This window comes from Myotis yumanensis, unplaced genomic scaffold, assembly GCF_028538775.1.
Source record: "Myotis yumanensis isolate MYYU_CA2020_CCGP unplaced genomic scaffold, mMyoYum1.0.hap1 SCAF_3, whole genome shotgun sequence".
In the NCBI taxonomy this organism is placed as follows: domain Eukaryota; kingdom Metazoa; phylum Chordata; class Mammalia; order Chiroptera; family Vespertilionidae; genus Myotis; species Myotis yumanensis.
This window is the reverse complement of record NW_027223754.1, coordinates 18,901,807-18,928,475: the sequence shown is the minus strand read 5'-3', so window position 1 is coordinate 18,928,475 and position 26,669 is coordinate 18,901,807. Positions and strand designations below refer to the sequence as shown.

At 37.4% G+C, this 26,669-nt stretch overlaps 2 protein-coding genes across 14 annotated transcripts in view; both read right to left on the bottom strand.

The window, feature by feature from the left end:
- NRG1 (neuregulin 1) overlaps positions 1-26,669 on the bottom strand; it is a 960,018-nt gene that overhangs the window by 86,222 nt on the left and 847,127 nt on the right. For 3 of the 13 annotated variants that reach the window (XM_070408358.1, XM_070408357.1, XM_070408359.1), the window contains exon 1: positions 23,287-24,221. The exons of 7 other annotated variants lie outside the window; for them this stretch is intronic. In XM_070408358.1, the coding sequence (XP_070264459.1) occupies positions 23,287-23,953 (667 nt within the window). In that variant the 5' untranslated portion in view covers positions 23,954-24,221. Of the gene's footprint in view, positions 1-23,286; positions 24,248-26,669 lie in introns of those variants that run through there. 3 more of the 13 variants (XM_070408370.1, XM_070408364.1, XM_070408365.1) reach the window with 3 other exon arrangements.
- LOC139005978 (uncharacterized) lies at positions 24,264-24,741 on the bottom strand. The gene has a single exon (XM_070408371.1). It carries the CDS (start codon positions 24,461-24,463, stop codon positions 24,275-24,277), a length of 189 nt encoding a protein of 62 aa, XP_070264472.1. The 5' UTR covers positions 24,464-24,741; the 3' UTR covers positions 24,264-24,274.

Sequence of the window (26,669 nt, the reverse complement as noted above, 5' to 3'; positions counted from 1 at the left end):
TTTAAGACAAAGTCTCTTGGCTGGGAACTCCTGCAGTTTTGGGCAAATAGGAAACTAGTCATCCTCGATCTATGTTAATGGTTAATGTAACTTAAATAAGTGAATTCACCATTCTACTCACAGCGCATTCATTCTGAAAACTGAAACTGGAAAGAATTTCTAGTCAACCAACCATCAGACACATTAACAATAACCTTTTACTAAGGATGTGATAATTATGTTAGACACAATCCCCAATTCAACTCATTACTTTAAGTCATAGTTAAATGTAATCAAAGGTAAATCTGATGATTAACAAAAAGGTAAAATGTCACAGGTTAATTTACAAAATGACATCCTCAATGTCCAACATAATATGACATTTTATTATTTTGAAAGTAATCACATTTTTTTAATCTTTAAGAGATTAAAGAAGCACAGTAATAACTTTTAGGAGTTAGAATATTTGGCTCACAGGAGTAAACATACTTACAAATTCATTAGCAAAAACTCCCTTTATTCTAATCAAAATGAGCATGTTTTTACTCAAGAATACTTGTGCATATTGTTTTACACTCAAGAAAGTGCATGTGTGAGATCAGAGAAGTAGACTGGGCTGCACTGCAGTAATTACGACATGCTGAATTAAAACCATTTAACAGCAAAAGAAACCATCAACAAAATGAATAAAGAACCCATATTTGCCAATGATACATTGGATAGGGGTTAATCTCTAAAATATACAAAGAACGTATACAACTCAACACTGGGAAATTAAATTTAAAATGGGCAAGGGACCTGAATAGACACTTCTCCAAAGAGGAGATACAGATGGCCAACAGACCTATGAAAAGATGTACACCATTACTAATCATCAGAGAGATGCAAATTAAAACTACAATGAGACACTACCTCACACCTGCCAGAATGGCTACCACCAATAAATCAACAAATAACAAGTGCTGGCGAGGATGTGGAGAAAAGGGAACCCCAGTGCCCTGATGATGGGAATGTAGATTGATGCAGCCACTGTGGAAAACAGTATGGGGTTTCCTCAAAAAATTAAAAATGGAACTGGCTTTTGACCCAGCAATACCACTTCCAGGAGCATATCGTAAGAAACCCAAAACACTAACTCAAAAGAAAATATGCACTCTATGTTCATAGAAGCATTATTTATAATAACCAAGACCTGTAAACAGCACAAGTGCCCATTAGTAGATGAGTGGATAAAAAAGCTGTGCTACATTTACACAATGGAATACTATGTGGCCATGAAAAATCTTATCCTTAGCAACAGCCTGAATGGACCCGGAGATTATTATGCTAAGTGAAATAAGCCAGTCAGAGAAAGGCAAATGCCATATAATGTTACTTACATGTGGAATCTAATGAATAAAATAAACTGACAAACTGAATAGGAAGAGACTTGGATACATGAAACAGACTGACAGCTGTCAGAGGGGTGGGAGTAGGGAGAGAATGGATTAAAGAAGGCGAAGGGATTAGCCAAAGAGCATGTATGCATAACCCATGGACACAGAAAACAGTGTGGTGATGGGCAGAGGGAAGGGTGGGGCTGGGTGGAAGTGGGCAAAGATACGGGGGAGGGGAGGGTTGGGGACATCTGTAATAGCATCAACAATAAAAGTAAAGTAAAAAAAAAAAGACATGTAAATAAATAAATATATATTAGATCATTTTGGCAACAAGTACCCTAATAGACAAATTAATAATTAGCCAAGTAGTGCGGTATCCTTTATATCAGGGGTCCTCAAACTATGGCCCGCGGGCCACATGCAAATACAAATATTGTATTTGTTCCCGTTTTGTTTTTTCACTTCAAAATAAGATATGTGCAGTGTGCATAGGAATTTGTTCATAGTTTTTTTTTTTAACTATAGTCCGGCCCTCCAATGGTCTGAGGGACAGTGAACTGGCCCCCTGTTTAAAAAGTTTGAGGACCCCTGCTTTATATAGTATACTACAGTGGCAGGAAAGGGAGAGAAATCCATTCTGTTTGTCAGCATATTGGAATAAAAATGAAAGTGACAGCATTTTTGAGAGAGCTAAATGCTTAATTCTTTTAAGAAATACAACTAAAGTTATCAAGCTAAGCCAAAAAAAGGAGGGTATAAACCTATTTTCAATTGTTACATTTTATTTATAACATTAGAACTACTAGAAAATAGATGTGTATTATATATTGTTAAGAATTTGCTAACCTACTAATCAATGCATGTAAACTGTTGGCATTCATAGCTCTGGAATTCTAAAAACTTGATGCTACAAGACATTTCAACTTTTCTGTACAAGAATAAACATGAAAATGTAAATCATTTATCATTTATCTAGAACTGATAGCTTATTATCTAACAGTGTAAATATTTACTTCTCCTTTTCTATGCCATTTTGAAAATAGTATTTTCCAATTCTCATCCTACTCAAGCAGTTGTCTGCATTCAATAGCCAAGTTTTACCCAGCTCAATTCGCCAATGAATTGAAACATTTTAATGTTGAGCAATTACAATTATGCAAAAATCTCCTGCAACACAGACTTAAAACTTACCATACTCAGCCTGGGTTAGCTTTGCCTGAGTCTGTTTGCTGCACATGTGATAATCTCTTTGAAATAAATTAATGAAAATGGTTATTTACTTCTTGTTTCCACTGGTGAAGTGAGATTAATTAATTTCACAAAAGCTCAGAAGTTTAACTTAATCTCCTTTGTTCTCATGTTAATTGCTTTGAAGAAGGTTAAGCAATTGATTGAGACAGGAACCTATTTCAAAAGCCTTGTATATAATGAGAGTATTTCTGAGCACTCATTAAACCTGACTGCCATATAATGCCAGGGATGAGCACTCTAAAGAACCTTTAATTGGACTCAGAGTGAGAAAGTCTATAGGAGTTGTTTCAAACAAGACCAGTGGAAAATAAAATAGGCCAATAGCCAAAATACCTGATACCGATAGCACTCTTAGACTAAGTTATTTTTTGTCTCTGCTTCACAGACCTGTAGTGCATTCCCTGTGATGGCCTGCCCTCCGCCCTTTTAAGCAGTCCCTTTCAGATAGGTGACTTAGAGCGTTAGCTGAAAAATACTGCAATGGGATTTCCATGATGCATTGTTGTAAAATGTGAATTTATGATCCGCTTGATTTTTAAAAATTTCAATATAATTAAATGTATAAAACTGATTTAATTAATATGCATGGCTTACTCTACAGGAGATCGGGTAGTGTTTGTGTATAATATAGGGTGGCCAATGTGGAGAAGATCATTAGCTTAGAACAGTGGTCGGCAAACCGCGGCTCGCGAGCCACACGTGGCTCTTTGACCCCTTGAGTGTGGCTCTTCCACAAAATACCACGCGCAGGCGCGCACATACAGTGCGATTGAAACTTCGTGGCCCATGCGCAGAAGTTGGTTTTCGGAAAGGAGATATACGAAATAAGTATACAAGACGAGTGTGGATGGGAGAGTTGGAAGGGGTCGACCTCAGCGAACGTACCTCAATCAGATTGAGGACGTTTTTAGCAAAGGCCAACTTAGGAGTACCCTAATTAAGTTAATAACAATGTACCTACCTATATAGTTTAAGTTTAAAAAATTTGGCTCTCAAAAGAAATTTCAATCATTTTACTGTTGATATTTGGCTCTGTTGACTAATGAGTTTGCCGACCACTGGCTTAGAAGATTTTTGTACATATAATGTGAATTGAAAAGATAAGTTGACATAGCAGAAGACAGTGAAGTCTGTATTTCTTTCTTAAGGACAGGTGTGACTAGGTATAATCAACATAGGGAAATAGTTTATCCTTGGAGGAAGCAAGTTTTAGTGAGTGTTAGAACTGTGTTTACATTTAACTTCATATGTTACTCTGTGTACTTCACAGTTACTCTGTGGTGGAGTGGGGAGAGAGGGGAGAGTGAGTCAGGAGAGGAGCTGATAAATTCTGCTTTTAATTACCCAGTCTCAAGGCCTGCAAGGCAAGTGGAAACTGCTTGAGGAAGTACTTTTAAAGTATCTGGGAGAAATTCCACAGAATATAAATGATTGAATGAAATTCTTAGAATATATTAAGACTCTGAAGGACTCATAACTTATTTTAATAGTCATTTATAATATTCATTCTACAGAGACATGGCTAGATTATACATATTGCTTAAATTATCTAATTTGAGCACATAACAAAAAGAAGCTAGACAATATTAGGGAAAGAGTCAGAGTAAGTGTTTGCTAATACATTTCAAAATTATTCACCTGTGAGAAGATGATGCGACCAATGAACTACAAACTTAAGGATTGTCATGTACTTCAGATATGATTTAGTCTCCCTTCACATTCTTCAGGTTAACACGAAAGCCATTCATTAAAAATTCATTTCCTGAGGATCGAGCACTTGCAAAGCACTGTGTAGATGGTGAGAGTGTAAGTAAGACCAAGTCCCTATATTTTACAGAACTTACAGTAGATTCAAGGAAACTTGTTCCATTAATATAGTTAATCGTAACTGACTTGACTATCTCCACTCAGATAGTCTGACATCAACAAAGGCCTAGTCCCATCTTTACATTCTGCTTCTCCTAAGTGGTAAGTGAAAGACATGTGAGGACAAAGAGTTGGAACAAAGTTAAATATTCACTGCTGTTGTTCTTCCTGGCAATGCCACATCACAGGGACGAGACTAGACATTGTTTAGGCACGTGGCACGAGCTGAGACCTCAATATATGCACATGTGATAAAACCATAGGTAATATTGATTAAGTGTCAGCCATTGTTCAAGTTTACAAAATCCTATTCATATACATCACCTCATTTCACCCTCACAAAAGAAGTATATATCAATCTATAAGTGACAAAAAATGCTAATATTTAAATAGATTGCCACAGTGCAGACAGTCACAAATACACTGTGGCAGTCAACCAAGAGTAGATTCGTTTCCTGTAGGTGCCAGACTTACTGTCTCCACATAGAAATGAAGCACCTGGGAGAAAATACAGGACCGAATAGTTGTGGGTTTTTTTACAATATGTTTTGATTGATTTCAGAGAGGAAGGGAATGGGAGAGATAGAAACATCCATGAGAAGGAAACATTGATTGGCTGCCTGCTGCACAACCCTCCTACTGGGCATCAAGCCCACAGCCTGGGCATGTGTACTGGCCGGGAACCGAACTTGGAAACTCTTGGTGCATGGGACTAAGCTCAACCCACTGAGCCACAATAACTGAGCCTAGTTGTAGTTGTGGCTTTTAAAAAATGTATTGTCAAGGCCCCATCATTTAAGATTACAACTTGCCATTTTATTCTTCTAAACTTTCTAAAGGAAATGCTTGAAGTGTAAGAGTAGATGACAGTGATTTGCATGACGTAACCATTTTTTAATTACTGGTTATGTACTGTCATTCATTACACAATATTGTTTAATCTATTCAACTGTAGATAAACTACAAGGCTTCAGATTCTATTATAACTGTACTTAGAGATGTCTCACCTGATAAACCGGTAGATAAACTCTCTATTCTCCCTCTCACAACAGTGCCACATATATTATTATAATTAATTTAATTGAAAACTTTATGAAGCTGTGAAAGTGATTTTACTTTACAGGGTATGATATACGATCAAATCACACAGCCTAGACCAGTGGTTCTCAACCTTCCTAATGCCGTGACCCTTTAATACAGTTCCTCATGTTGTGGTGACCCCCAATTTCATTGTTACAAATTGAACATAATTAAAGCATAGTGATTAATCACAAAAACAATATGTAATTATGTATGTGTTTTCCGATGGTCTTAGGCAACCCCTGTGAAAGGGTCGTTCCACCCCCAAAGGAGTCGCGACCCACAGGTTGAGAACCGCTGGCCTAGACAGTGGTCCCTGTTCAGGTGCTGAGATCAGCTGGCTGTTTTAAGATAACTCGCTTTGTAGTCTGCCTGACACTAAACTATTTATAAAATATGTTTTTGGGTTTTGTATGTATTAATTATATGGGTATATACTGTGGTCATACTGGGTGCCTATTCCTAAACACTAAATCTTAACTTTTAAGTTCAGTGAGAATAATTTTTCACATTCTTGTTCTATAAAACAAATAATTGCTTTATCATTTGTGGCTAGTTATAAAGGGAAAAAATAGGTCTTTCTGTCTGCAACCTATGAAGAAGGGGAGAGACGGGTACCAGAAATACTCGGGTGCTTTACAAGTTCTCTTTACTAGCTTAACAATCTCAGAGAACAGAATTATAATATAGTTGTAATAATAGCTGTTATTGTTTTGTTTATTATTTTAAGGTAGAAGAGTAGTACTATAAAGGTCAATATAGTAAGATTTATCATGATAAAAGACACAATGTAAGTGAAAAAACACTTTTTGAAATAAAAAATGCACTATATAACCAATTATATACCTATGATATATGTGAATTCCATTCTATAATATACCACAACTTATTTAACCAATAAATGATGGACATTCGGATTTATTTACAGGGTATAGCTGTTATAAACAGTATCATAAATGTGGACTGATTGTTTAAACTAGAATTTGTCTCCAATATTTTTTATGTAGGATAGTCTCAAAATGAGAGAATATAGAAAGTCTAGCAGAGTGATGAGATCAATATTAAAAAAACATTGACAATTTTAAAAAGTAGAAGATGAAAATCAGATATTAGAATAGGATCAGAAAAAATGGTTGTAGTTTCAAGGCAAGCAGACGAGGACTTAATTCAGAAAATTAAGACACAGACATGACAAGACACCTCTACCAAGTACAATTTGGTGCCAAAAAGTAATGTGGAAACCAATTTTTTTTTCACTTCAAGTGTATATGATGACTTTCTAATCTCATAAATATGTTTATATCACATCAGTTTTCTTTTTATTCAATTAACTAATCAAATTGTTATTTGAATAAAAGCTCTTTAAATTTATTTGTAGAAAGATTTCAGGGAGTCCATCTTAATACATTAATTGTTTAGGAATCCATAAAATTTTGACAGTATTATTTCCTGCTTTAGAATTTTCTTTACATTTAATCAAAACAAGAAAAAAATACCAAGAAATTGGTAATGTGTATATACGTGTCTGTATACTACTTAATAGTTTAAAGGCATTTTAAGATGAAAATCAACTTGCTGATTATGAAGATGACTATATTCCATATATTCCATTGGAGCTTCTTAATTAATTATGGCAAGAGTTTCCCTATAGTGTTGACCTAAAGCCATCTCCAGGAAACACCTCACCCACCCCTCTCATCTGTACAAGGCTCTCTGATGGAAGATGCCTGGAACAAAGACATCCCTAATCAAATCAGCTGCTGCATTTCCCGAGAAGGCCCCACATGTCCGTCCTGCTAAAAGGCAGAAGGAACCCTAAAACAGAATCCATTTTAATCCAATGAGGATGAACAAAGGAAGAGGTAAAGAAAGCAAAACAATAACTGGCCTTTGTCACTGAGCTCTCTTCCAACATCCTCTCGTCCAAAAAGTTAAACTGGACCATTCAAGGATGAGTGTTTTTTTAATTGAAGAACAAAGTAGCATAAAAATAAATGCATATAGTGGTCATGAGAGAAGGATGATAATTACATACAAAAGCTTTCTAAGTCTATTGTTATTGTAAGTCTCCCATAACCGCCCCAGTTCTTGGGACAACCACAGAAAGCCTGGGCCTGCGCTGCCCTCCTCTCATTGCAAAAAGATGTATGGCTGTAAGCAAACCACAAACCTCTCTGGGCCTCTCCTCTCTTGGGTAAAACAGCTTTGGTCTGGGTTCCCTCCCTCAGCAAATGCTCTCTGAGCCCTCTCAATGTGCTACTGAGTAACCTTGAGTGCTTCTATATTTTTAAGATGCTACCCATACATAATTTTATGAAATTCACTGATTTTTTTCACTTTCTGTGAGCATACCACTTACAACCTTTAATACTTGGATATGTTTACCTGTTTTTAGAGATGCTAAATTTTGGTGGGAGGGATAGGGAGTTGGATGCTGGGTGGTGGATATGAATAAAATAATTCAGAAAGATCCTTAATAGAAGATCCCTTCTCTGAGGAACATATAGAGGGGAGGGGAGGCCTAAGGACCTTGCTGAAGAAGAGTAAGGAAAAGTTCTGGATTGCATTTGGAAGCATTTTTGTTGGCTCAAAATTGAATGAATAGACAGCTTCCAACCCTTCCTTTCTTCTTGGCCCTGAAACTGGAGCAGTTCAATCTCAAACCCCACTTCCTCAAACCCTAAATACACCTGCACTTGATCACATGGCACAGGTCAAGTCTGTGCTGGAGTCCTGTGGCATGATTAGTATAGCAAGGCCAGGAAGGAGCTTCCAACATGCTTCAATGGAAAAGGCAATCCTTCCAAATTCACAGGGACACTTGGTCCCATAATTAGTCAATATAAAGAGTTCAGGTGCTTAAAATTTTGACATAAAAATGCTCACACTATAATACTAAATTTTAAACGTTACAAAATTGAATATATTTAGATATAATTTTGGTAATATTTACACATAATCCCCTGGGATGGGAATAAATGACATAGGACTGCATTAAATGCTATTTTCTTTATTTTCCATTTTTCACTTTTCCAACCTTCTCTCATGAATATAAGAATAATAAAAACAATAAACAGTGTTTTTAAATGGCGGGCTTAGGTTTCAACCTGGCTGAAAAAAATCACATTTCACTATTTTAGCACATGCCAAGAGCAAAACCACGGATCTGGAAAGCCCTGACCCAATACGACCAACTTCAATCATGTTTCCAAAGGTAATAAAATATTTTTAAACCAAATTTCAGGTGAACTGCAGTATTTTAAAGACATCCATTAGAAACAACTGTATTCACTCAAATGCTAGTATACAGCAGAGAAAAGCTGCTTAACTCCAAATGCCAGACTCCAATCTGACTTGACTCATCTGATCTACTTCTTGCTGGACACAGCCACTGGGTTTTAAACACCCAGAACAATTCAAAACAAATGTAGCTTCCAGCATTCTTGGTTATTTTCTTTTTCTGGGGTCTACATGAAAGGTGGTCTACATTTACAGAATGTGGAACTTGCTAAGCTATAGAAATCTTCTGTTATTTCCTTTTGGGCAGAGGGAGTGAGGGGCTGCTGAGGGTGAGAGGAGGGTAGAAGTGGATCTCAGCCAGAAGAAAAGACAAAAAAAATGTTTGTCAAAGAGATTTAACATCTCTGAGATATTATGAATGAGTCCAAATCAATTCAATTGGTAAAAGCAGCATGTGGCATACATGCCATATCCTATCTTTTCTGCCTTTTCTCCCTATAATTTTACGTTGTTTCTTTATCAATCTCATCCTCATCATGAATGAGAAATGGATAATGGACGTCTAGAACAGTATGATGGCAGGAATATTTTGAGGCTTAAGCAATTTTCCAGAAAGGATTCAGTTGTCAAAACCTCACTTGGGTTTCTGAATATACCAGCGGTACACTCTGCCTTTGAAGCCTTTGATACTTTATCTCCTTATCAATATCTTTATATAATATTCTTTATCAAGGAATATTAAGGAAATAATTCTATTCTACATAACCCAAAGACAACTGTTATTAAATAAAAGAGAAAAAAAGAGAGAACATTAGTGTTGCGGGCGAAGTTGGATCCATACTGATGATAACAATAAGGGCGATTGATACCAACATGTTCCCCTCCTTTTACTTTTTTAAAATTGATTTTATAGAAAGAGGCAGGAAGAGGGAAAGAGAGATAGAGACATCAATCAGCTGCCTCCTGCACGCCCCCTACTGGAGATCAAGCCTGCAGCCCAGGCATGAGCCCTGACTGGGAATTGAACCGAGGGCCTCTCAGTTCATGGGTGGACACTCAACCACTGGCTGGGCTCCCCTCCTTGTTCTACTTCTAAACTAAAGATGTATGTTTGTTAGAGTCAGGGAAGCAGTTACCCCCTATTTCCTCGAAACAACAGGGATCTTACAGTATAGAAATTAAACAGAAAACTAATGTTTTGCCCTAGAAATTAAAAAATAAACAATATATGAGAATAATGCTTGGTATAATGGCTATGCCACAATATGATCTTGGATTTCACTATGTCTCTGGCATAGATAAAGCAAGAAACAGTCCCAATATGCCAGGTGCGACAGTTAAGTGGTGAAGCTGGTGATCCAGGAGTCTCTCTGACAAGAGCTCTCAGTCCACTATTTCAGTCCCAGCTGGCACATGGCCAAGAAGGCCAACACAACACTGACACTTCCATCACCTACACTCACAGTTTTCTGATTGAGAGCCATTAGAGACAGAAACTGGATTATTTTCACGAGCTCAGATGGAGAACACACTCTGTTGACAACACAAAGCACAATAAAACTTAACAGGAAATCCTGGCTGGGACTCTTCCCAGGGATTAAACAGTTGAGGAAGGGAACTGTGGTCCTCAACCAAGCAAGATCCTGCATTTTAAAGGAGCAGCATAGCAGTTTCTACTTCCTTCTCAGCATCGTCATCATCTGTGGGAACATATCATGAGACTCTTTTTATAAAAAAGTCGGAGACAAATGCACTTCAGAACTGATAACCCGTTTAAAATAGTCTAATGTATCTGTCATCAAAGTCGATCAGTTGGCGTTAATGATCAAAGATGAGAGAAAATCTTATAAATGACCAAACAGGTTAAGGAAAGAAGAAAGAAGTCAGTTCTCTCTTACTATAGTTAACAGCATCCTGTAGCCAAGTACTTACTGCATCTTCACAAATCCACAGTACTGTTGGAAGCAGGAACTGTTTTAATGTGTAATAAGGAAATTACATTTATCAGTATGTTTCCCTAGGAAGTTCTAGTTTTACAAATTTGACTAAATTTATTTAAAAAAAAAAAAAAAGCCCACATACCACTGTTTTGATCTTTACCCTCTAGGTGACAACTAAACTGAGGAATAACCACCTAAATTTTGGGTGGCATTTCCAGAGCTCCTGCAGTCGGTTTGTTCAAAGCCAGAGTGGAAGTGATACAATATGGACAGGAAACCAGGCTCTCATTTTTTTTACCCCTTGAAAAATGTGAAAATATTGCTTCTATTTGCAAGTTTGAAAACCAAGGGTGAAAGTTAATAGATCTAAACTGAATCCTCTCCTATAGTGTTACCGAGAGGATTTTCATGGGGGTGACTGGTGATTTCCATTTCTTCTCCTCCAAACAGGGCATGGAGGGCAGACTTTGTAATGCAAAGAACAAACAGTCACCCTAACCAGTTTGGCTCAGTGGATAGAGCATCGGCCTGCGGACTGAAGGGTCCCAGTTTCAATTCCGGTCAAGGGCATGTACCTTGGTTGTGGGCACATCCCCAGTAGGGGGTGTGCAGGAGGCAGCTGATCGATATTTCTACTCTCTATCCCTCTCCCTTCCTCTCTGTAAAAAATCAATAAAATATATTTTTTTAAAAAGAACAGTCAGTCCCTGTTCACCTGTGATTTTGAAGTCTCTCTAGAACAGAGTACCCACAATTTTACAAAAGTTTACATATTCAATATGCATAAAGGGGGAGGAAGTAGCATTAAATACTAATTTCTAAGCTAAAATGTTGAAATTACACTACTGCTTTGTACACTGGGGAATTCTGGTGCAAAAGCAAAAGAACTGAGAAGTTCCCTTTCAAGAAATACAAGATCAAGCTCAGACATCAGGCAAGAAGGAATAAAAAAGTGGAATTCTTACATCACTGAGTCAATTCTAATTCAAATGAGAATGCATGCTTTAATAGAAAATATTAAATATTCTAATCCCATTAAAATACTAGTAGTATACTCAACTTCTTGCTCAAGCCTTTTCTTTTTAAGCAATGTTTTAATCACTAGAAGTATTTTTATTATACTTATTTTTACTCTGATTCTAAAAATAATAATTTGCTTAATAATATTAACTTAGGGATCACTGTTTACATAAACAACTAAATAAGAAACGTTACTAGCATTAACCATTTATACCTGCAGCCATGCTATAGTTGATCCAGCTCCAGTATCAAAGGTTTGTTCTGTGAACAGTGTGAGTATAAATTATATTGCCTGTTTCCATTTATCAGCTTTGAAAAACTGAGTAAACGTAACAACATATTGATTGCCGCTTTAATCCTAAAATATTCCTTTCCCTAGAACATAGCACATATATCACTAAAATTACACGGATGAAAGAGCCACAAATTGAGAATGTTATTATTAATAGTTTGCCGAAATCTTGTATCAACGGTGGTACTTCAGAGTTCATATTTTGAATCAACTGAACTAACTTGATGAATTTAATAAATATATAGCTTCGTTTGAATGTTTCATGAAAAAAATTAACAATGATTTTGTAAAAATAATATTTTCTACTCGCTTTTAGTAATAATTATATGATCACAAGCTGAGAATTCAAACATAGCATCACTAACATCAAAGAATTCAAAAAAGCTAAGTAGTATGCTCTCTATGTACTACACACAGATTGTGACTAGAATGGACTAACTAAAATTCAGTAAGTAATTTTGTAAGTAATTGCCATATCAAAATAAATCTCACTAAACAAGTTACTGGTGCTTATTTAAGAAGATATATATCAGCAAAGGACTTTGATTCATCAGCAACAATGAATAACGTGAATAAAAAGTAAATTAAAAATGCCCTTAAATTCTGTATTCCATCTATTCTAATTTTTATATTATACCAGGGGAAGAACAATTAATATTATTTAATTAAGAGGGTCCATCAGGAAAAACTAATGACTGCTTCCTGGAAATTGGAACATGAGTCACTTCCTGTGATAAATTTACTGTCTGTACATTACGAAGTATATATAGACTTAGTAAGACACAAAAAATACACATTAAATAAATGCATGTTCTTGTCATTCAGAAATACATTAATTTAACAATCATTAAATTACTAATGTGTGCAAAATCATTTCCTTCCTTCCTTTCCTACATTCAATTAGTCCTGTGGAATTTTTTTTTCATAGTCTCTCATACCTATGGGCTTCTTCCCACTCTCTTGCACCATTCAGATTATGATTATCATCATCATCATTCTTCTTCTTATTTTAATGTTTGAACCATCAAGTTTTTTCTGCTCCATTAATTTCTTCTAAAGGAGAGACAATAATAGTGCCAGCTCATGTTTTTTTATGTGTGTATTTAAAGATTGAATAACACATGTAAAACATTGAGCAACCAATACATCCTTAATAAAAGCATGTGTTCAACAAATTCCTTCATGCCAATCAAACTGGTCTACTCACTTTGTGCCTAACATGCCTATTTTACTAGTAACGCCTTTCCTTTAACCTGAAATACTTACATCCATCAGAATTCCAGCAACATTATACATATAATCTTTCAATGCCCACCTTGTGTTCTTCATCCCTAAACTGAACTAAGTACCATCTTTCAAGTCTTCCATTAACTGTTCCCTTCTTAATGCAGCCTATGCTAATCATTCTATTTAAAATCACCATCCTTCTCCCTCAGTATGTTGACCAGCTTATACCAGCTATTTTCCCTATACAGCTTAACACTTTCTAAAATAGTTCATTATTTACTTTATCCTTTTGTCTGTTTTCTGCTTTTAGAGATAAACTTCTGGAACAAAGTGCACTGAACAGGCACTCAATAAAGAATATAGAAAGATGGGATAAATGAAGTTCTTCCAGCTATAAACAATTATTTAATGTAAGGTAGCACGGGATACTGAAAAAGGTACAAAATGAGGTGGCATCCACATTTTTTGGACCAGTCTTTGTTTCCTACTAACTATGAAAATACATAAGGCCCAATCATTTCACATTTCTGTATCTTGGTTTCCTCAGGAGTAAAGAAAAATATTTTGACCTGTGTATCTATAAAAGCTCCTAAATCTTTAAAATGTTAATGGTTCAGCTGTGATCCTATTTAATAAAATTTAGATACTTCATAATCACTACTATCTCATCAGGGACAGCACCAATCATCACATTAATTTTTGGACTACGTCTGGATAATGAGCTGATTTCTGCTTCGCAAAATTGCTAGCATTACGAATCCAAAGCTTTTGCAGTTGTTCTTCAACAACTAAGGGAAGTTCATTGTCAACCTGTGGACCTGCATTCCATTTTATGACAGAGTAAGGAGTTAAGGTGAACTCCAGAAATGAAAATGAAATAAAAATAATTTCTATTTTGTGAGTCATAAGATTTCCCAAATCAATTCTGCAACAGATTCAATAGAGCACATTGACTAATTCTGTAGAGTTCATATGTTCAAAAAATAATGTCCTATTAGATACTCTGATCAAGTCTAGAGATTTACCAACCCCATTCTACATGTAAGGATTAACAATGAACAAATGAAACATCTGGAAACTAGACTCAGGCCCTCTAAATCTAAGCACAAAGAGAACAAAGTGGTTATTCTTACTCTTTATCTTCATTCACATCTCATCCTGAATTCTGCTGATCCAAAACACAGGAAGAGTCAGGTTTAATAAGCAAAATGTATGTCACCAAAACTTGGGCATTTTCTCAAGGAGAGAACTTTACTCAGAGACACTTTATCTGTTATATAAATGTTTAACCTACTTAAAACTTGATTTACAAACCCCACTGGATATAAGAACTGTAAATTAAAGAAGTGTAAAAACAGTTTCATTGATATATACTGCTTGCAAAGTAACTTCATAGCTGAAAGCAGGTAATACCTATCTATATCATAAAACTTTTCTGGTTCTATGTGGACTCTGGCAAGAAATTTATCATCTTTGAGCCTGTTTCTCTGTGCTAAAAGAAAATATTAGGTTTAAATTGTCTCTATGATGTCTAAAGTTCTGAAAATCTAATTGTGATTATGCAATAACCCAGCATACATTTAAAATATATGTGTCTAGGATTAGAATTTCTAATAACTTAATATGTCCTAATGAGATCACAGTATTCAATAAAATTATAATCCACTATGTCCTTAAGATATCACAGTAGTCAACGTTATGAATATTCTATTTTCAATAAGTTCCATTTAGCAAGTAGCATTGACTACTAAAAGAATTCAATAAAAAATGAACAAAATTAAAGTTTCAAGCTGACTTAGAAAACTCAGCAATCTAGAACAATTAATTTTCCAAGGATTTTGAGAAGTCAAAGATTTATTACACTGATACCAATGTTTTTATGTATAGTTTTCTGAAAAGGTGAGGGATATATAGGCTATTGGCTATATGTACCTCAGCTTCCACAGTGCAGATCAGCTAATATTCACAGAAATATGAAATTGAACTTCCTGGGCAAGGGTAACTTTAAATATCTTCCTTTGTCACTAAAGTCGAAAGATAAAAAGACTAAAGTGATTATTTTGTGCAATGTTTTTGTTTTCTATGTAAACCAAAGTCTTCCCAGATCACATGATACTGTTTTTCTCTTCTTTTTGAAAAGTCATGAGTTGTGGGATGGGAAAAATTTGTAAAAATCCAGCTTGTTTTAAGAATTAAAGAGTGATCAGCATTGCAACACTGAATACTGCCACTGATCATTCTTAAGATTTGCTTCATTGGCAATACTTAACATCATGCAACAATCAATGGATACTGATCCCTTTTGCTCCCAGAAGAGCAAGCAATTACAACCCAGGAAGCTCCACCAAGGGATTACAACAAATGCTAACAAGAGTTCAGCTCCACTGTCCTTAGATCATTCCATTTATTTATGGAGCTTTTATTGCATGACACAAACATACTTCATAAAACAAATACTTCCTGTTACTTAGCAAAGGAAGAGGCAACATTGAACATCATCAGGCTAATCGTGGTCAAGTCTGCGGTTAAGTCCTCACTCACTCTTCCCCCAACCCATCTGGTGAGAAACTATAGGTTGGGGCCATCCATCTGCTCCATAATCTCTGATGCTCCAGGACACTGGCTTCAGAACAGAACAGAACAGAACGGAGGAGGAATGTGCTGTGACATCACTGGAGAAGAAGTGATGGTGGGGTAGGAAATAGCAGCCTAATGAAGAAAAGTTACTGTGGGATAGAAAGTAAGAAAGTAATAAAGGGAAGGAGAAGGGAGGAAAACTGTATAAATAAAATTATATCAGTATCTGCAACCAACATAGGTACCAAAGTTAAGACTTGAGTGTCGTAGTATTAGTACATTTGTTTGCCTATAAATTACCTTTTCTTCTTAGGGGCAACTATCATTGTCTTTAGTGTTGCAACTGGCAGTCAGACATCCCCCAAAGAGTCCCAGATTGAAGAGGTGCAGACTGGGCTGAGGGAAACGCCATCCAGTGCACAAATTTCATGCACCAGGCCTCTAGTAATTAATAATTATTCAGAGTGTGTATACATTTTTTGGGACACCCTGTATAAAAGTGTGAATTCTTGTTTTATTTTTAAATTATGAGTTTTTAAAATAAAATGAGTTATAAAGGAGACCTTTTATTAGATGATTACATGAGTATTAAATTCTGTACTAACTTTTGCTAAAAACAGTTAATAAATTTCCCCTTCACTGGTATGAAAGCACCCCAAGAAAGGCAATTCAAATACTCAAGTGCATATCACTGAAAATTATAGTATAGCAAGGCTCATCTTGTCATACCATATTTTTGATAAAAAATAAAAAATACTTTAACTTAGGACGATTTCTATTGTATTTCATAAAGTTTTATTGGGCCTAGCAGCTTATTTCCAGTGCACAGTCAAGAAAGACTATACCTACCCAGGTAAAATTTGCCCTAGGTTGTTGTTATCAATATTTTTCCCCTTAGAAGTGACTGCCTTATTGCTCCAATATTGATTCAGAGTTCAATTTCTTCAGTGAGTTTATTGTACTTGAATTAGTAACAATCAAGATGACCAAAGCACAAAAGTTTTCACACATTTCTAGTTCTACTACGCTAAAGAGTAAATAAATATAATTATGCTGATTACTGTGCGTGTTTATAATTTACAAGCTCTAACAAATTACACCTCTATGCAAGCAAAGTCATAAGATGCACAACAAAAATACCAAAGCCCCTTATAAGTGCCTATATCTAGAAGAGCATTGCTTTCTTTCTTTTTGTAGAATTGTGACTAATATTTCCATTTAATTGTAACAGAATCTCCAGTATATATTTGAGATTCAATTATTCTCTACTTAAATAACATTTTTTTTTTCTTTTACTTTTTAAAAGCTTCTAACAATTAGACATGGGCTAGAGTTTTGTTTTTGTTTTTAAACTTAATGATAAACAACCTTTTCCTCTATACTTTAAATAATTTTATTTACCCAATTAAATATATATATATATATATATATATATATATATATATATATATATTTCAGAGAGGAAGGGAGAGGGAGAGCGAAATATCAGTGATGAGAGAGAATCATTGATCAGCTGCCTCCTGCACACCCCATACTGGGGATTGAGCCCCGAACCCAGGCATGTGCCCTGACTGGTAATTGAACCGTGGCCTCCTGGTTCATAGGTCAACGTTCAACCACTGAGCCATGCTGGCAAGGCTATCTATCCAATTTTATTAATTAATTAATTATCATTTCCCCTTTTATTTAGGATATTATATGTATATTTAACAAAATTAAAATAACTTCTATGATTAATCTGACTCATGTAAAATTATTCTATGTAAACTGTTATTTCTATGGGTTTTGTGAAGTTCTGAAAACAGCTTAATGCCTATCTTTTGGGGTCTGGAAATCCTAGTTTGAAACAATGAGAAGAGTTAGATGAACATAATTTTCAATCATATCAAGAAGAATACATGATCTTTCCAGCCCAAGACTTCCCAGGCACTACATCTAAATTATATGAATTCCTTTTTGTTATCCCAATGATGAGGATTAACTTTATTTCTATCCAATCACTTCTCATGTGAATAATATAGCAACTCAAGTTTTATTCAGAACTAAATAACTTAATGGCAGAATCAAGACTTTCTCTGGACAGTGGAACTAAACATTCCTTGGGAGTATTTTAATATTCTTGTTCTGTAAGCCAAAAGAATAAATAGAGAATATGACTGAAAAATGAAAACAAAAATATTTACAGCTATCGGCTTTCTAGAATCTTAAAAATAATCTTAGAATTTTTTTTACATTCTAATAGAGTTATGTACATATTTTCCACTTAAGAAAGTGTTCTTAAAAAACCAGACAGATATTCCTTTTCCAACCACTCCAATGGTTTGTTTAAATAGTGCCGCATAGTCCAAACATGAATCACCCAAAGTTACCCAACTTGGGAGCAGAGTTGGGACTCGTGTCACTTTAAGATGTAGGACATTGCTGGCAAGTCTTCAGTATTCAACAATACTAGAAGAGGAACATACTAGAGGAGAAACAGAGGTGGTGGTCAAAATATGAATAAAATGAAGGTAAGGAGAAGAAATGCTGAATTCAGAGAGTATATTTTTTAGGAATTAAAAATTAATTCAAATTGAATTGTGCTACTAAATTCTTAAAATCCATTAGAACATAAGCTCTTTGAGGACAAGGACTGTTACTGTTTTTCATTGCCATATAACCAATCTTGAAGTGTGCTTGGCTCATTGAAGATAATAAATACATACTCATTGGATGAAAAAAAGAGAGGAAATAATAGAAGAGAATCACTAACATATGAAAAAATAAAAAAATGGAAACATGAACATAAAAGTAGACATGGTATAGTTTACGGTTTAATAGAAAGTCCAATAGATTGAGTGGACAAGAGCTATATTCCGAATCCTTGGGGGCTTCTACCTTTTTAGACATGTCATAACTTCTTATGCCTCCGTTTCTCAATTTACAAATTATCTCCTCCTTCATGCTTTAAAATGATACTATGAGTGGTTATTAAAAGAGAAAGGTAAGCAAGAACGAACAAAGACATGTGATTTGGGGCATAATGCTTTTCTGGGAATGCAGAAATGCTGATTTGCACAAACATGTAAAGGAGTCAGCAGAGAAACTGGCATGAAGCATACTAAGAAAAAGAACAGGGAGAGATAAAGAAGAGGAACAAAAGTTTTAATTTATTGTACCATTAACAAAATAGTACACTGTTCAGTGGCTGGAGACATTTTTTTGTATGTATCTTTGCAATATGTGTAAATACTATTCAGTATTAAAAGACAATAAAGTTATCTGAGAGTAAAGACAGGTGAAGATGCTTTGATATCTTAGAATGCAATGAAATATTGATACACAAAGCCAAAATGGCCTAATTAGAAAAATAAGAGATAGTTAAGACAAAACTGAGAGGGTGGGAAGGTAGATGAAGGGGGAAAACTGATCTAAACGGAAAAGGAGATGTGCAGAAAGAGGTGAGCCACTTGGCCATCTGCAACATGGCAGGGAAGAGCTGACCCTAGAGAACCCAAGATGGTTTCAAAAGCAAGCTGAACATTGTATGGCTGGTCAAATTAAAAGGGTAAAAGACCACCTCTACTGAAAATTGTATAAGCCCCAAACAAGAAGGCAAAAAGAACATTGAATTTTAATAGTATGAACTATACACGCTTGACCAGTGGTCCCACTCTAAGTGCCTCCCTAACTGTAGATCAGATACCAGAGTGAGTTTCTAGGTCTAACTCTCTATAACAGGGAAAAGAGGATAGGAGATAGGTCACTGATCTGCTCTCTGCTCTTTGGACGTCACCAAACCTTTCAGAGTTTGTGAATTCTAGTAAAAGAATTTCATGAACTCTTTCAGAGTCTGGATTGCCTCCTCAGTAAATGCATAAAATAATTTGTGTCCAATGGAGGATCTTTCAGTTTCTTCTAGTTTTTAATGTCCTGAGGCTTAAAATTAGTATGGTCAAAGTGGAGAAAAGTTATTTGAGAACACCATTCTGAAATACCAACAAGAACAGTTGCAAGGATCTAGAAGAATCTATTGGGCTAAAAATGAAGACCATTTTTAAATTGAAGGGAAGAAATCCTTTGATAAATTGAATGAATCATGTTGAGCTCTGCAGACAGTAATGATTCATAATGTCACTGAGGTCACAGTGGTTTGCCATGCCACCCAATACAAAGATTTAAGACAAAGCAAAACAAATTTTGCCTAAGATGAAAATACCAATAAATGCTTGTATCCAAGAGTCTGTTGTCAAGCAGGCTGCCCCAAGGAGAAATACGTTTTCTTTCAGGACCAGAGGTTCCTGGTTGTACTTTAGTTAATCAGCTCTTTTTTAATAATCTTAAGTTTGCAATCTTCCAATCAGTTTTTTCTAGACAAATAGAGGGCAGGAAAAATTTTAAAGCCCAGGAAAAATAATCCTACAAATGAATGGTTCAAATGTTATGTGACTAGCTAAAAAATTAAAAAAAAAAACTTATCATGGTGATATAATGAATGTGGTAGTGAAAAACCACTAATTACACAGAGAAAATACAGAAGTATATGTATTTTCCAGCTCTATATTAGAATCCTTAAGATATATATTGTATGCATAGATTAATATGGTGAAAACTTGAAATTATATTACCTTATGAAATACCCATTTTAAGAAAGCTGGCATAGCCACTATATCTATAGGCAATTTAAAATGCTATATTTTGGCTTTTATTATAATGAAGACTAAGGATGTTTTATTTTAAAGAAATCAGGGAGGAAGGGAGTAATTCTAGTATTTCTAGAATAAAACCCTAATACTAATGGGTAAATTGGTTTGGGAAATAACACAGCAGACACAATTACTAGGATTGTCTCTCCTCCCCTTTCTCAGGCTCCAGGATAAAGAAGAATCAATTAGCCCTCAACAGACTATGACCTTGAAGGTTACAGCTCTGAGCATAATGTGCTGAATATGCTGAGACAGATAGAAGAGGGAGAAACTCCTGAAACCAATGACGAGCATATTTCGGATACGAGAATGTCATTTTAAAATATACATGATGATGCTTAGTTCATGTCAAAAGCATGCATGCTGAAACGAAAAGCTCCTGTTCTTTCTGTGACTAAGCAATACTTCCTTAGATGAAAAGAAAAAAAAATGAAAGAGATTACAAAAGGACAAAATTCAGTTCCAAGTCTTTTTTTTTTCCTTTGCTTCCCTTTAGTTGATGGTTACAAGCTTTTTAAACAGCAAACATGACCACTTATGAGTGCCTGCAAACAAAGCTCCAAGGACCAACCTTTAACAAAAAAGACTCACAATTTTGGAGATCCTAATAATTTGTTTTTAGGCACTACTAGAAAAAAATTAACACAGAGTTTCCCACACAGAAAACCCTATCGGCTGCACAGTGTTCACCAATGGTCCATTGCTAACTTTCCAGGAGGAAACTACTTCCCAGACTGCTTTTCCAGGCTTATTTCCATTGCACTTCCGAAGGCTGCAGCTGTGCATCGGGCCAGCACTGGTCACTGTGATGCTTTTAGGCAGCAGTAAATCTCTCCCACTCAATGCAAATGCCAGAAAATCAATGCCCTGGCTTGCAAAAGAAATTTTTTAAAGAAACTATATGGGATGTATAATGTATTAAAACACTTAACAGGAGAATTTACCTTAAACATTAATTTCTCATAAAGTCACCAGATACTTTTTGATAGGTCCTAGATCAGGAAAATGTGCTGGATATTTTTCTTTGTTTGCTTGTTTTCTTCCAATGACAACATTGCAGAATTTAGCTGACAAGTTTTTCCAAAGACTTCCTATTCCTTTACTAGACCAGTAAACCTATTCGGCCCCATTTTCATTAAAGACAAGTTTAAAACGCTAAAGACAAAGGAGTAACCTTGTCCTCTCGGTGAATTTTGCTTCTCCTTGCAGGATCTGTACTTGCTTTTTATAGCCTGTCATTTCATCTGGGTATTATTTCCCGGTCACTTTGCCAGGTGGGAAGAGGCGGCGAATGCAGTGATGTCTGTCAGACCTTTAATGATGCTTCAGGGATTTGATAAAGATACAAAGCAGTGTCTGCAGAAAGAAGCTTCTTCCCTAATTACACCTGAAAAACAAGCGCTTTCTCTCTCTCTCTCTCTCTCTCTCTCTCTCTCTCTCTCTCTCTCAACCTTTTCCACTGAAACTGGTGTGTAAAAAACAGTCTTGAATCACAAGCAGAAATCAAGTTCTCCTGTGTTTCTATAACACACAGGCTTTGGAAGAGATACTCTTTATTCTTTATTACTATCGAGAGGGAAACAGAAGGAGGAGTATTTCATCACTGAATCCTTATCCTCAACTCACCTTTAACTCTAAGAGATTTCAAGAACCAAGTTCTTTGATCTTTTAAATTTTTCTACTAAGGACATACTCATCAATGGAAAACAGTGATAGGAGATAAACAAAAGTAAATTAGAAACACTTTTAAAAAGCAATAGAAAACTCTTCCCTTTTCTATTGATGTTTACAACATTCTGACTAGTCATGGTTTCATCCTTGTCAACTTTCCATTAGAAAGCATTGCGACGAGCCAGGGCAGACAGCAGCATACTGTTCTGTATTGTTTTGAAAGCGTGGGCTCTCTCACTCCCAGGTTATTAAGCTGGGCTGCTGCTACCTGACAAGCAAATGACACATGCCTGACAAACAACGATGTACCTTACTAACGAGCCTTGTACTTTTTAATGACCACCACAGACGCTACTTAAACATTTGATTACAGAAGACAAGAGCAATCTGGGAAAATCCTTTCATGCAGGATTGTATTGTGTCTTGACTAGAATAAGGCTGCCCCTAATAAGTGCCCAGTAACAAAAACTACAACCTGGGCAGGACACCAATCATCCGATGGCAGTGAGAGGTGAGCGCTGTAAATGTATAAAGACTTGATGCAGTATCCGGAAGAACTGATTGAAATACAAACGTGGGGAGAGGTGGTTAGGAAGAAGAGATGGGGATGGGGATTGCTGGAAGGCAGAGGGGACCTGAAAGATGAAGAGAGGTAACGGGCAGATGATATGGAGAAAAGAAGGACAAAATCATACTCACTGCTATATGGAAGTTACACTTTCATGAATAAATGATGATCTAATATTTAAAATTCAAAAAATATTAGAAATAAAGTGAATTTAAGTTATATTCAAGCATGAGTTGAAGATGCTGAAGTTCGGGTCCCCCACCCCAGATTTAACAATCCAGCTAGAAGGAGTTGCTGCTAGAGCACTGATTCATGCCAGCAGTTTGCAAGATCTTTTTACTCATCTCTTCAACGCCACCCGAAGCATCCCAGTCACATGATAGGCTTAAACCGAACCATGCAATTAGAGCACAAGAAGAAAAGAAAACAGCTACATGCTCTGGAGAACACTTTGTAGGACCTCGAGCCCACCCCCTGGCCTTTATTCACCATCATCTCTCTCTCTACTTACAAAGTTTAGGAGCAGTTTGGAGATTAGTTTCTGTTGTTTGTGGCTGAGTTGCTGACTTGGGTGTTCTCACCTCAGGGTTCCGAGTAGGGGGAGGGAAAGATGGTGCAGTGGACGGCAAGAAAGAAAAAGCAAAAACACGATTCTTCGGGGTGGGTACCGCGGAAGGTTCAGAGGACACAAGAGCATTGTCAACTTGCAGTGTAACTTGAACCTCAGTTTCAGACTGAGCCCTAGAGACAGGTGAAGTGTATGCCTCAGATGCTACCCACACCGCTGAGGCAGCAGTTGGATCCAGAGAAATAATAGGGTCCTGGCCTAACCCCCCAGGGTCAAGGTGCGTGGGGGAGTCATACTCAAATATCTTGTCCACAAAGACCCACTTGAGGCCGGCAATGCAGAGGCAGAGGCTGACTAGGCAAGCCAGAATGGGGACAATGCAGATCTTCTCTGAGTTGAGACAACCTCTCAGGCGCTCGGCTTCCAGGCAGACGCAGCAGGGCACCGCCAGGCCCACGAGGCCGGGGCTTCTCCCATCTTCAGTCTGGGTCTCTGGCATGTCTTCTGCCGCCGGAAGCCCATCCAGAGACGGGTCTGCACTCAGCTGCGTGGAGGGGCTGGAGGACCTCTCGGGGGCCCCCTCAGACATGTCTGGGGAATAGATCTCCATCGGCTCACCTCCAGAAGGCCTGGCCTCTCTCACGGTCCATTACCATGCAGAGCCCCCCCGAACCAAATGAGACAGCATCTTACAGGGGGAAATCGATAAGTCGTCCAAGTCCAAGGCCATTATCACAAGCAAGAGGAGTTCAGGAGGCAGGAAGGAGAGGGGGGAAAGCCTCTAGCAACTACCAAATAAAAGTATATTGTAATTCTTTACCCCTGTTTGGGGGCCACTTTGGCAGTTCTTTTAAATGCTTCTCCAAACCATCCCGGCTGGTCCAGAGGACAGGGGCCAAAATAGAAACCCGGCTGACTGAGGGCGGGCCGATTAAGTAAACCAGTAGCCCAAACTGAAAGGCATGTTCCTCACCTCGAGCATCTGAAGCTGGTATCTGCTTAGATGGAGAAAACAACTGTCATGCAGGAGAAGTAGGAGCAAAAGCAGGACCAGCGCTGGCGGCGGCGGCGGCAGCAGCGGCGGCGGCAGGAGAGGCAGCAGTGACAGTAGCAACAGCATCCTGTAGTGTTAATGCGTCGGCGGAGCGGGGCTGAATCATTACAGAGCAGCAGGTGCCTGCCCTCGGAGCATCACTGCAAGCAGCATCATCGCAGAGGGACCCGAAGGGAAGAGTGCGGCCAGGAGGGGCGGCGACTCCCCTCCCCGCCCTGCCTCCGCCCTCACCCCCAACCACTCCTCTTTGTGCTTCTTGAGCGCTCATTCACTTTCTTTCCCTGCGGCTCTCCCTATCTTCATAGTCTCCTGCTCTTCCTTTCCCCTCCTCTTTCAAAGACGCTCTCTCCCTCTCTCAGTCTCTTTCTTTTTCCTCCCTCCTCTCCCAGCCCCCACCCTCCTCTAGCCGCACTCTAGAGCTGCTGGCTGGGCTGAGGGAAATCAGGATCCCCAGCAACACAGGACTGCCAGTGACTTCCTATTTTATCCAATTAGAAGGAATAAAGGCCATCAAATCAAAGAGAAGCAGGCAGGCACCAGTTAAGCTTGGTCCCCATGGCCCCCACCCCTTGTCTTTCTCTCTTGTTCTCTCTGCAAAAACCGCCCCAGTCTTCCACCCCCCGCCTTGTTTGCTTTCAGTCTTGCTGGCTCTTTCCTTCACCCACGGTTGGGTCAGAGAAAAGCCAGCGATCGATGCTAGCAATCTAACAAAGCTGGGATAGGGTGGGGGCTGTAGGTGGGACCTTATGGGTTGGACCTGAGGCTTGGCAAAGTCTGATATCTGATTCCTCCCCAGAGAGGTAAGCTTTGCAACAGCAATTTCTCCTGCCTGCTGCTGAGAGCTAGCGTTCCTTCCGCAGCCCTCTAAGTTTTGTTCACCAAGAGGACTGTTATTACCGGATTTGCAACCAGCAGTTGGGACGTTTTTGCTAACCATGGACAGCTCTGCCTCCAGCCCTTTGCATAAAGATTGTGTGAGACTTTGTAATGCCCAGTGCGAAGTGCTGAGTGTGTGCTGGCGGAGGGGGCTGCTGGGCAGGGGAGAGAGGTTTATAAATATATATCCTAACTCCGGTCCCCTTTAAATTTCCATTTCCCTGTCCCACCCACAGCAGCCCTAGACTAATGTCAAGCTAATAAGAAACACTGGTCAGTAACAGAGCTGCCCAGGGAGCAAAGGCTACCACTTCATTTTGAAATTAGCCTTCACTGTGACTCCACACTGCGGAGGCTTGAATTCCCTGAGCGAGGTAATGTGTACCACATGTCCACGGCCATAACTGCACTGCAAGAACTAAGGAGAGTTTTTTGTGAGAGCATGCCTTTTGGGGTTAGGTTTTAGTAGCTTTACCTCAGATCGTTTCAATGCTGATTTTTCCCCCTTTTAAAACAGCAGTCGTTAAAAGACCAAAAGAAATGCACTGTCCTTAACAGAAGACAGGCTCCCCTGAACTTGCCGATCATTGCACATCAACGCACACTGTATGCATCCAGCCCTTTAACCCACGCTTTACTGTGAATGGACATTGAATGGTTTCCAAGGAAGCATTTTGCTCACCTATGTCAACAGGAGACTCAAAAATGCTCTTTAAATCTATATTATATAACCATCATTAGTTTCAGGAGCAATAAAATTTGAGGCTCGAGTCCTGAGAAAATCCGCTTTAAGCACATTCAATTTTGTGTATTGCAATCTTCACTGCTTTGCATTATTTTTCAGCTCTAAGTGGGCATGGAATTAGAATATTATAATTTCTTTCAAAATGAAATGAGTCCATAATTATAAATAGTTAAAAGAATAATAAAATCTTAAAATGCATTTGCAGTACTATAGCTAACAACCACAACAAACGCCCAAACCAATTTAAATAACAGTGATTATGACTATGACAAGCTTATGAGCAAAATGAGTTACCCTAAAGTTCACTTGTGCATAATCTGCACTTATAATCCAGTAACTGGTGTCTTAAAATAATTCGTATGCTTAATTTCTAGCTTTAACTATTAGATTTTAAAGTAGAATTTTCTTAAGGATTCTAACAATGGACATGAAATTTCACTTCATAGAAAATCTATACTGAAGCATTTACAGTATTCAAACTGAGAGGTATTAAGATTTTAATTATCAATATTCATGTAAATATTCAAAACCAATACAAGCAATGAATTGCTTATGCTAAGTTAGGGTAATTTATTATTCCTTTAAATATCACTCAGGCTAAATATGTGCAACTTAACTCCTCAATTCTACCTCCAACCAATATTTCACTCA

Coding starts and splice junctions, on each gene's coding strand:
- LOC139005978 (XM_070408371.1), bottom strand. CDS start 24,463: ATGCTGTTGCTACTGTCACTGCTGCCTCTCCTGCCGCCGCCGCTGCTG.